Genomic DNA, 12012 nt, shown 5'->3' with positions numbered 1-12012 from the left:
GGTGAAGAGGAGAAATGGCTGTGTCATGTATTTCATGTGCATGTACTTGTGCAGACTTACAGCTGTATTGGGTTTAGTGCCCTGGTCCCTCACTTCTGGAGAGCGCATGTACACACAAGGGATGGGGGAAGGAAGAGACTCACATTGGCACTTTGGTCTCTTTGTAGCAATGTAATGGGGTTGTGAGGCTGGGCTGGAGTCAAGATGGGGTCCTGGGCTGGAGTCAGGATGGGGCCCTGGTTTTTCTACAAGGAAATTAAGTGGAGTCAACTGAAAGGTCTTTAGGTGGGGGTGTGACCAGGTCAAATGAAAATTTGCATATATGATGTTATTTTAGAGTAGTTTGACCTCCATATATCTCATTAAACCATAGACCTCTCACGAGACTGCCAAGGCTCCAGCAGTCCCTTCATCCACAGCTCTATGCCTGGCGTTTGAAGTATCTCAGCAATGCCCTGTGAGCACATCTCCAGGGACAGGATCCCCCAGCTGCTAAGGCCGCATCTCCCATCTTCCCCCTTCTTTTATCTCTTGCCTCTCTTCCCCTTCCTCCCCTTCCATTCTTTCCCCTTTTAAAAAATATCTGTTGTATTTTATGTGTATGAGTGTTTACCTGCATGTATGTCTGTGCACCACATACATGCTTGGTGTCCATGGAGGCCAGAAGTGAGTGCTGGATCCTCTGGGACTGGAGTCACAGGCAGTTTGTCAACTTCCATGTGGGTGCTGGGAAGTGAACCCAGGTCCTCTGGAAGAGTAACCAGTGCTCTTAACAGCTCATCCTTTTGGGGGTAGGGTCTTGCTACACTGCTTAGGCTCCTCTGGAATTCCTGGACTCAAGGAGTTCTCCTGCCTCAGCCTCACAAGTGGCTGGGACTGTGGGCACATGCCACCACATTCCTTCTAGTTTAGGACAGTTGCATTGATACAAAATTATTTTGATTTTTTTTTTCTTTTCAAGACTGGGTTTCTCTGTGTAACAGCCCTGGCTATACTGGAACTCACTCTGTAGACCAGACTGGCCTCAGACTCACAGAGATCTGCCTGCCTCTGCCTCCTGAGTGCTGAGATGAAAGGTGTGTGCCACTATGCCCGACCTGATTTTTTTTCTATTTTTTTAAACATTAGTTTATTGTATGAATGTGTGTGTGTGTGTGTGTGTGTGTGTGTGTGTGTGTGTGTGTATGTGTATGTGTGTGTCTGTGTGTGTGTGTGGTGTGTGTGTGTATATGTATGTGTGTGTGTGTGTCTGTGTGCGTGCACATGGCATATCTGTGCCATTATCACACGTGTGGAAGTCAGAAGACAGCTTGTGGGAGTCAGCTCTCTCCTTCTTCCGTGTGGGTCATGGGATGACAAGCGCCCTTCCCTGCTAAGCCATCTTGCAGGCCTTTTCCCTTCCGTCCTTACACCCTCAGGACACAGTGCAGCCAGAGCCCCCACGTTTTACAGGGAGACGCCACAGTCCCATCGAGCCAGTTGATTTTCCTAGGATCACCACGTTAACAATGGACTGTTTATTAAAATCGTATTCATACCCTGTTCTGGGCAGTTTTCCCATTGTGTCTCCTGCTCCCTCACCATTTGTGTGAGGTAGGCTCATGGAGATTCTCAGCTTACAGCAGAGGAGGGGCAGTGATGTGCTCAAGGTCACACAGACAGGAAGTACCAAGGATATTTGGTTTTGTATCTGCTTTGACCACTGTGACCTAACCCTGTGGTCAGCATCCTGCTGGGTATGCCGTCGGTCTGGGGCAAGCTTCTCTGGAATCCAGGGGGCATTGCTCACCCAATGTTTCTGTCCCCTTCTGTGTCTTTCCAGGTTTGGGGAGGCTGTGAATGGCAACCTGGTGGTGGGTACCCTGGCCTGGCCATCTCCGTGGGTTATTGTCATTGGCTCTTTCTTCTCTACCTGTGGGGCTGGACTACAGAGCCTCACAGGGGCCCCACGCCTGCTCCAGGCCATCTCCCGGGATGGCATAGTGCCCTTCTTGCAGGTCAGTATGGCAGAGCCGCCCCACACAACAGACCAGTCATCTGGGCCCCTGCCCAGCAGACACTGAACCAGGGCTACCAGCAGCCTTGACCTTCCCTCCTTGGTACTGCCCACAGCTGCACTAAAAAATAAGGGACCTTATTTGGCATTTACCCTGTGATCTGTGCCATCTATGAACACTATCTGCTCTTAGAGGAAGAACAGATGGCTCTTCTCCAGTCGAGGGGGCAGTTGGGGACTCAGAGAGCCAGAGACAGGGCTAGAAAAGTCTGTCTTTTTCTGTGGTTCTTAAGAATAAATCTATAGAGCACACAGACACATCTCACCTGTCCCCCAGGAGCCTCTTTCCCTCTGGGAGTCATTTCAGTGTTATTGCATGAGGATGGCAGTGAGGGTGAGTGAGATAGAGAGAGCCAGCTGTTCCCCTGGGTTCCCTAGAGGATACAGAATACAGCCAGCCATCTCTCCATACCTGCTCCCTGGCTGTAAGAGTCCTGCTTCTATTCCCCTGGTTCCCAAGACTGAAGGCTTCAGTTCCCCACGATGGCTGCTCTGTTCTCAGGTCTTTGGCCATGGCAAAGCCAATGGAGAGCCAACCTGGGCGCTGCTGCTGACTGCCTGCATCTGTGAGATTGGCATCCTCATCGCCTCCCTGGACGAGGTCGCCCCCATCCTTTCCATGTGCGTGCTAGGCCTGGGGCCCACCCATTGGCCCCATGAGCCTCTCTTCCTGGGTCCCTCTACCACCACCTTAACAATCCCAGGACGCTCCCAATGGCCACAGGAGCCCTGCCTCTGTTGTATAGATTTCACCCTCATACACTTCAGGGTGTGCTGTGAAGTTTGGCTTTTCATCATGACTTGGCCCTCTCCTCTCCTCCTTACCTCTCTTTCCTCCATGTCCTGTTTTTTTCTTCAAGTCTCAGTTTCTCTTTCTGTGCATCTTCCTGCATCCGCCTCACTTGGAGTCTTGCATTCTAGGTTCTTCCTGATGTGTTACATGTTTGTGAATTTGGCTTGTGCAGTGCAGACACTGCTGAGGACGCCCAACTGGAGACCACGCTTTCGATATTACCACTGGTGGGTGCCCATTTCTCCACCCCTTCCCACAGAGCCATGTCTCACCTCTCCTTAGCCCCACTTCAGATCTGAGGTCCTCGAGCAGGGTGTCTCCTCCTCTCTAGCTTTTGTATCCAGACAGCTCAAGGGAGGTTGAAGAGAGGGTTGTATGGTTACAAACAGTAATGTGACAGAGTCAGAAACAGCCTCAGTGACCATCTCTTCTTTGTCCACAATGCTCAGCTTCTTACAGTATAGCATGAAGGTCACAGTCAGCAGGACTCAAATCCACAGTCTGACTCTTCACTTCCTGCCTGTGAGAGCTTGGGCTGATGAGGGGGGTCTCTTTGAACCTCAGCTGGGAAGTGGGAACAGTAGCCACACCCCCTCCTGGGTTTCTGGTGAGCACATTGGCGACAATACAGGGAGGATTCTCTTCTTGAAGGAGCTAAGATCTCCTTACCATGTTACTTTGGGGCTTTCCTTCTGTGATGAGAAAGACCATGCTCACACCACAAAGAGAAAGCTGAGTTCACAGCAGGGGACTGGCCCATGGCCACCCATAAGACTGTGAGATAATAGACTTTCTTTTTCAAGACAGGGGTTCTCTGTGTAGCCCTGGCTGTCTTGGAACTAGCTCTATAGACCAGGCCTCAAACTCACAGCGATCCATCTGCCTCTGCCTCCTGAGTGCTGGGATTAAAGGTGTGCGCTACCACTACCTGGCAGGATAATGGACTTTCATGGAAGCCACCTGATTTGGGTCTTAGGGCTCGTGGCTGCTGGCCTCTTTCTGGAAAGTCCTGCTTCCAGTGTGTCCATGGACCACTGTCTCAGAAACCATATTAATCCATCTCTTTGGAGCTGTCTGGCCGGGTCTAGGGACAGAGACTAGATGGGGTCGTGACTCTGGAGTCAGGTGGGACATGGAGCAGTGCCCTGTCTATACCTATTGTTTATTTAGAAAGCCTCTGTCTGCATGGTGCTCACTCGACAATGGTGTGGCCTTTAGATCGAGATGACCATGTCTTCCCCAGGCCTTATCTGCCACCCTACTCTTGCTGCCCAGGCCCAGGCATCACCATCAGCCCTGCAAAGGGTTCAGGGACTGGGTTCTCTTCATTTTCCAGGACCCTCTCCTTCCTGGGTATGAGCCTCTGCCTGGCTCTCATGTTCATTTGCTCCTGGTACTACGCACTGGTGGCCATGCTCATCGCCGGGCTCATCTATAAGTACATCGAGTACCGGGGGTAAGTGCCAAGGGGAGGCTAGGAAGGCCAAGGGAAGGGTGAGGGATGCAAAAGGGTGAGGGCTGACTGGGTGATGGTCCAGGGCTGGAGTACAGGAAGGGAAGGGGTGAGATGGGGTAGGTTTGGAGATGAGGCTGATGATGTCTTGAGAAACAGGCAAGAGAAGATCTAGATTTAGGAGTGATTTCAAAGGGACCTGTTACAGCTTGACTAAGTCAGGAGGTGAGATCGACATGGGAGATATGGCTGTGCCTTGGGACAACTGATCTGTGGGATGCTTCCCCCTGCCACTCCTGGATTTCCTGGACTCATGTGACTCCCCCCTCCCCAGGGCAGAGAAGGAGTGGGGCGATGGGATCCGAGGCCTGTCTCTCAGTGCCGCTCGCTATGCTCTCTTGCGCCTGGAGGAAGGACCTCCGCACACCAAGAACTGGAGGTGAGTGGTGGTGAGAGCACCGGGGGAGGCCTCAGGGTAAAGATGGCGAGGGAGAGGGGACCCTGTTTATCCCTATGACTTTGTTTGGCTGAGTGGAACCTCTCTCCAACCCCATCTCACCTGACCTCTTCTACACTACGATGAACTGAGTCCCAGACATTTGTTCTCCAAATCTATTCACCATGTGTTTGTCTATTTGATCATTCCATTACTTGTGAAAAAAAATTCTCAGACTCATGTTGTATGGCCAACTCCCTTCCTAGCTCTGGGGGTGCTGCCAGCTCACAGATCTGTGGAGGTGTACAGAGAGAGGGAGGCAGGAAGACAGTCCTTCTGCAGAGTCTGTTCCCTTGCCTGGAGAGTGATAGTGTCTTGCACGAGTCTCCAGACTAGTGACGTTTCTACTGAAGAGGAGGGGCCCTAGGGCTTCTAGAATTGTCTTCTCCTTCTGCCCTTGGTCAGGTACTTCCTAAGTGGCTATTGTACACACCCAGCTTGACATCTGCCCCCTTGGTTCCACCGAGGGTTGGGCTGGAAGTCTGAATTATGGACATATTACTAACCTGGGGCTCCCAGATACAGGGCTTGGTGCTGTCTGTAAATTCTCATGTGGTCAGCATAGGGTCCAGCCCAGAACAGGTACTTGGTGAATACTATGAAAGTGATGGAGAGTTGGAGGAATGTGGTGCTGAATGTATAAAGAAGTGTTGGGGAAATGGCTGGAGGGATGGATGGATAAGCTTATACACATATGGGAGTCTATCTGGGTGAATAGATGGATGTGTGAATGGATAGTGTGTGGGTGGATGTGTGGGTGAGCCAGTGAATAATGCCTGGTAGGTAAATTCATCTGGATATTGCTGGATGACTGAAGGATGAAATGGATGAGTGGGTGGTTGAATGGATAGATGAATGGGGTAGATGGAGAGATGGGTGGGTGGGTGGGTGGATGGAGGGGTGTGGGAGATGGCTGGAGGGCTTACTGCTCAAGGAAATGGTTGCTGTGGCCCAGCAGGTTATGGTTGATGGGGCCCAGGTATGGGGGCCTAGAGGACAAATGGGTTCTGTTAGCTATGTGGTGGAAGGGTGGGGTTGTTGGGAGGTGGGAGGTGGGTCACATGAACCTGCACCCTCTTCAGGCCCCAGCTACTGGTACTGGTGCGTGTGGACCAGGATCAGAACGTGGTGCACCCCCAGCTGCTGTCCTTGACCTCCCAGCTCAAGGCAGGGAAGGGCCTGACCATTGTGGGCTCTGTCCTTGAGGGCACCTTTCTGGACAACCACCCTCAGGCTCAGCGGGCAGAGGAGGTGAGCAGAGGCCGGGTAGGGTGGGAAGCCAGGGTCTGAAGGGTCTGAAGCCGGTCTTTGTTCTGCTGGACTTGCCTTCAGTACACTTTCGGGATCTCAGGGGACTCGGGAGTTGGTCTTCTCCTTAGAAGAGGAGCCTGAGGGTCAGAGGGTGAGCGAGTGCCTAAGAATTCCACTCACAGGAGCTGAGGAGATGGCTCCGTGGAGGAAGCCCATGCTGTAAAAAGCCCGAGGACCCATATAAAAGCCGGGGCCCTGGGATGCACATCTGTAACTCTAGCACTAAGGGTCAGGGGTGGAGATAAGAGGATCCCTGGAGCTCATTGGCCAGCAAGGCTAGCCAGTCAGTAGCTCCATGCTTAATGAATGACCCCAAAAAGTAAGGTGGGGAATGGTTAAAAGGGACAGCTGATGTTAACCCCTGACCTCCATTTCTGTGTGTGCACACACACAATTCAGCCTACAGAACCAAAGGCTGATCGAGCCAGAAGGGCCCATTTTATGGATAGAGGAACTGAGGTTTAGGGATCAGGTTACCTCTCGTCAGAAACTACTCTTCCTTCTGGAGGGGTAAATCTTTCAAATCTTTCAAGGTGTTTTAAAATTCAAGCAAAGCAAAACAAAAACCAAAGCCAATCAAACAAAAAATTAAACAAAACAAAAACAAATTCAAAGCTTTTCTAGGAGGAAGCCAAGGCCCAGAGAGGGCTGGCAGCTTTCTTAAGTCACCAGGCCGGATGAAGTCTAGCCAGGATTTGTACATGCCCCTGGCTCTGGGTCACCTGCTTTTATCATATCCTCAAAGGAGCATCCAGAGCCACTGTGAATGGGGCAGCTGAGTGGGCATGGATGGCATGGCAACCGTCTAGAACCCAGTGGGTCGAGGAGGATTCTACCTCAGACTCAGGCCTATCTTCCCTCAGGGCTGTAGCTGGAAGAGAGAAAAGGGGGCCTAGGGAGGCAAGGTGAGACAGGGAGGGCACCTCTAATGGCTTGTGACAGTTTCTGTTTCTGCCTCACTGGGCCGTTCACACCAATCCATCAAGACTCAGAGCTAGAGGCCCCAACTGGTCAGGACAACTCAATGTGGACTGGCCGAGAGCGTGCTGGGTACCAGGCACAAGCTAGGGCAGAGCAAGAGACCAAGTGCTGGCCACAGGCCACAGGCCCCACACGAAGGCTCCAACCCCATTCAGCACTGTTGAGTGCTTTGCTGGGTTAATAAGGACAGTGCAACAGGACACATTAGGGCTATGATACAGGGCAGTGTCCTGAGCCCTTTCATGAATCAAGTTGTGTAATTCTCCTGATTCCTAAGTGGAACTGCCCCCCCCCCCCATGGGACGATAAGAGTAGAGGTTAGGTGACTTGCTCGAGGCCACAGCCGGGAGGTGGCGGAGATGGGAATTAGCTTCTATTTGTTAGACATCAGGTCAGTGGTTGAGGGCAGAGCGGTTAAAACGAGCCTCCTGGCTTTTGAATTGTCACTCACATTAGCAGCTTGTCCTTAAGCGAGTCTTCATTTCTCTGAGCCTCAATTTCCTCACTGATAAAATGGGAGTAGTGAGAACCCTTCCCCCAGTGCAAATTAAATGTACACAGAAAATGCCTATCGTTTTTGTTAAAATAAATCACTACATTGTGTGGCCATGCAGGACAACCTGGCTTAGCTATGGTCTAGGTAGAGCGTAGTCTTGGGGGAGGGTGGCATTTGAGTCTAGGGAAGCAGGTTTTAATGGATGATGGGTCAGGAGCACGTGGGATGAAGGTGGAGAGTGTGTAGAGCAAAGGACTTGTTAGAGCAGCAGCAAGGTGTGAGGAGGTGGGATGGTTCATGTGATGAGCAGGAATAGGGACTGAAGGTGCCGGTTTGGGTCCTAGAGTGAGTCAGATATGATCATAGCTGAGGTTCAGGAAGACAGATTCAGAAAGGGACAGAGACAGGGAGGGAGGGGTGAAAAGATGGGAGGGAGGCTGTGAGCCCCAGCCCCAGCCAGGGTGTCTAAGGCTGGCCCTTATCAACACACGCTCCCCCGACCCCCACAGTCTATCAGGCGCCTGATGGAGGCAGAGAAGGTGAAGGGCTTCTGCCAGGTCGTGATCTCCTCTAACCTGCGTGATGGCGTGTCCCACCTGATCCAGTCTGGGGGCCTCGGCGGGCTGCAACACAACACTGTGCTAGTGGGCTGGCCTCGAAACTGGCGGCAAAAGGAGGATCACCAGACATGGAGGAACTTCATCGGTACTGATGTAGTGGGCTCAGAGATAAAGGGCTGGCTCGGGGTTGCATTGCTTCTGAGCGTGGGCGTGGGTTCAACACATGCATTGATATCACATGTTAGCCTCTATGTCAGGCTCTGGGATGAAGACAGGGCAGGGCAGGGCAGGGCGGGGCAGGGTGAGAGCTGCAGCCTCAGAGTCACTGTGATCAAAGGTCTGTGTCTCAGCTCTGGTCTTTCCTAGATGTGTCTGATCAACATTTATAGAATGCATTTTGTGTGCCAGGCAAGTCGAGACTTTCTCTAATGTTCTCATGTCCCTGAGCACTGGGCACTGTCACCTGCATGTTGGTGTGAGACTGAGACATAGAGACAGTGAGGATTTTGCCTGGGTCACACAGCTGGGAAGTCATGTTTGAAACAGCCGGAGGCCACCCATGGCCCATTTTGTTATTGTTGTTGTTTTGTTTTTTGAGACAGGGTTCCTCTGTGTAACCTTAGCTGTTCTGGAACTCCTTTTGTAGACCAGGCCTTGAACTCACAGAGATCCACCTGTCTCTGCCTCCCAAGTGCTGGGATTAAAGGAGTGTGCCACCACTGCCCAGCTACCTGATGGGTTCTTAATCAATCGAGGTATAGGCAGGGAAGAAGTCTCAGTGTATAAAGTGCTGATCATGAAAGTGTGAAGCCAGGGTTTGATCTTGGAATCCAGAGGTCTCCGGTATTGAGGAGGCAGAGATAGGAGACCCCTGAGATTCAGCTGCTGGCCAGCTTAGCCTACTCTGTGAGCTCTAGCCCAGTGAGGTCAGGCATAGAGTCCCGTCTCCAGCAGGCAAGCAGACAGCCAGCCACAAAAACAAATGAAAGGTAGAAGGCTATTGAGGGACAGGGAAGGAGGCCTGAGGCCGATGTCTGCCTTCCAGATACATCTATACATGTGGCCCACATGAACCTCATATACACACACAAAAGAGAAAGAAGAACAGGGAACATTATTGCCATTTAACAGGTTGGGAAACTGAGACCAGGAGAGACTGAAGTACTTTCTTACAGTCAAATAGCCAGTAGATGTTGAGGCCCAGTAGATGCTGGTGTCCTGATTACTAGAGTCCAAGCCAAGGTCAGATGGAGTCTGGTGGGTGCTGGGTACCAGGAGATCGTGTGGCTTTATCTGGGCACCAGGAAGATTGGTCACTGCTGCCCTCTGGTCCTTTTTTTTTTGGCCTTTCCAAGAACTGGTCCGGGAAACCACGGCTGGCCACCTGGCCCTGCTGGTCACCAAGAATGTTTCCATGTTTCCTGGGAACCCTGAGCGCTTCTCCGAGGGCAGCATCGATGTGTGGTGGATCGTGCATGATGGGGGCATGCTCATGCTGCTGCCCTTCCTGCTGCGTCACCACAAGGTTCGTGTGCATGCATGTCTGTGGTGTGGGGAGGGTATGTGTGCATGCAGGCACATCTGGGGAAGCTTGGGCTCTGGCCCGCCTCCACGCTTGCCCTTCCTGGGGGCTCTGATCATCTCCCTTATCAGGGATGTGAGGAACTGATGTTTCACCCTGCTACAAAGGAGAAGGGTGTATATACAGGAAGTGGTGCCTTAGTGGAGGCGCCTCAGACCCGAGCAGGGGAGTCTGCAGATAGAGACTTGGTGGGAAGCGCCTGTGGGAAGGGTGAGGGGGTGGGCACTTTGGCCACGGGTCTTCTCACAGCCTCTGGCTGGACCTTTCTGGATTGCCTTTGATCCTTGCAGGTCTGGAGGAAATGTAAGATGCGGATCTTCACTGTGGCCCAGATGGACGACAACAGCATCCAGATGAAGAAAGACCTGACCACATTTCTGTATCACCTACGCATTACGGCCGAGGTGGAGGTGGTGGAGATGGTGAGTCCCCAGAAGCCCCTGAAGTTCTGAGGTCCCATTGGCGGCTCTTTCCTATTGGCCCCAGCACCATCAGCAGATGATGCAGATTGCCTTCCCCTGTGACCACCCCTTAGCCTCTTACATCCCATCCAAGCGTTCACGCAGCTAGCCTTCTCTCACAGAGTGGCTGCGTGTCATAGGGTGCTCACTCGACAGCAGGCTGTTGTGTGCACTTGGCAAGTAGGCACTCTCTCATGGCCTCCAATGAGATACACGCATTAGACATTTTCGTGCCCAGCTAGAATGTTGAGACACAGAATTCCAGTGTTTGACTGCACAACACAGCGAGTGGCAGAGTCAGGATTCAAACCCATGCAGGCTGCTGCCTGGCCTGCTACTGGTGGGTATTCGGTCCCACATCTCTCTCTCCACCTCCCCAGTGTATCCTGTTGTGATCACAAACCCTACCCATGTAGTCATTCACTAATCACTCCATTCACCTAGGTATGTGTTCATTCACCTCTTGTTCTTCCACAAACTTCTTCCCCTTCTTCATTCACGCAGGTAATTAATTAATTGGCTCACTCATCACATCACCATTTACATCCTTGGTTCTGTGTTGGGTACACAGGGAACCAGCTGCCTGCTTTCCCAGGCCATGGCCCTGTGTGTATAGTCCCTTGCCTCCCCAACCTTGGTGCTAGGACAAGTAGATAGGAAGGTGCAGGCTGGCGGAAGGGGGGGATCCTGCCTCCCACCTTGGCCTTCCTGAGTTCGAAGCTCCAACTTTCCTCCCTGTCCACAGCACGAGAGTGACATTTCAGCGTACACCTATGAGAAGACATTGGTAATGGAACAGCGCTCTCAGATTCTCAAACAGATGCACCTAACCAAGAATGAGCGGGAGCGGGAGGTAAGGGCCCCCTGGTGGGGCTCTCAGAGCCACAGACTGCTTCAGACCATGAGGTTGCACAGGTGTGAGAGGTTCTGGTCTCTCATCCCTGGCCATCAGCACCACTAACTTCACCTTAGTAACCCTTATCTGCCATCACCTCCCGACACCCTGCTCCCCTGCAGTGGGACTACATATGGCTGCCGTGTCTTCCCAGCCCCTTCTCAGTGACTTTGGCATTGAGACAGACTTTCTTCTCTGTAGGAGACTTCTAGGCCTGAGGGAAAATAGTGGATGCTAAATATGTATGGATGACGAGTTCTCAGGGGGTGTGGGCTGCCAGTGTGGGAGACAAGGGTTCATGTAACAGACTCTCAGGCTGGGTAACTGATGTATATTTAAAGACATGGATATTGGGTAGGAGGCAGGGGCAAGCCTCCTAGGGTATGAGTGAAGGGTTTTAGAAGTAGTGGCGCTGAGCACCCCATGGGGTAAGATCTTTTAGGTTTCAGTCACTGGTCTTCTGGAGCATGGATAAAAGACGCACCCCAGGGAGTGGAGTCCCTGGGGGAAGTGAGGGATGGTACCCAGGGATATGGCCAGAGGAGCTCCTAGAAGCGGGTGTTAGGTTGTTCAGGGAATGAGTGGCAGACCATGTGGACAAGGGTGAAGAACCATGATTATGGGTCTCCCAGGTGAGGAGACTCTGTTTTTCAGAATATGGCTGACAGGTGCTCAGGGAAGTGAGCGATGGGCCCTTGAAGGATGGGGGTGCCACTCAGGCTGATAGTGATAAGAAATGGCATCTTCTGGGTAGCCAGAGTGATGTGAGACCATCGTGCTAGGCTCCAGCCTTGCTGTGCCAGGTGTTAGCCTGCTGGTTGTTGATGGCAGGAAGGGCTGAGCTCTGGAGAGCAGAGGCCAGGTCAGCAGTTCAGTAGGTGTTTGGTCCTGAGGCACTGCACTGTTTTCACAGTGAGTGCCACTCGGG

The 12012-nt window shown here is 52.1% G+C and overlaps 1 protein-coding gene across 2 annotated transcripts in view; it reads left to right on the top strand.

Annotated features, from left to right (window-relative positions):
• Slc12a5 (solute carrier family 12 member 5) overlaps positions 1–12012 on the top strand; it is a 39543-nt gene that overhangs the window by 23800 nt on the left and 3731 nt on the right. For both annotated transcript variants that reach the window (XM_036186420.1, XM_036186421.1), the window contains exons 12-21: positions 1823–1997; positions 2559–2677; positions 2978–3076; positions 4186–4305; positions 4637–4741; positions 5881–6049; positions 8096–8291; positions 9502–9671; positions 10019–10150; positions 10935–11042. In XM_036186420.1, the coding sequence (XP_036042313.1) occupies positions 1823–1997; positions 2559–2677; positions 2978–3076; positions 4186–4305; positions 4637–4741; positions 5881–6049; positions 8096–8291; positions 9502–9671; positions 10019–10150; positions 10935–11042 (1393 nt within the window). The remainder of the gene's footprint in view (positions 1–1822; positions 1998–2558; positions 2678–2977; positions 3077–4185; positions 4306–4636; positions 4742–5880; positions 6050–8095; positions 8292–9501; positions 9672–10018; positions 10151–10934; positions 11043–12012) is intronic.

This window comes from Onychomys torridus, chromosome 4 (assembly GCF_903995425.1).
Source record: "Onychomys torridus chromosome 4, mOncTor1.1, whole genome shotgun sequence".
Taxonomy (NCBI): Eukaryota; Metazoa; Chordata; class Mammalia; order Rodentia; family Cricetidae; genus Onychomys; species Onychomys torridus.
The sequence above is the reverse complement of the archived record's forward strand: the minus strand, read 5'-3'. Positions and strand labels throughout refer to the sequence as shown.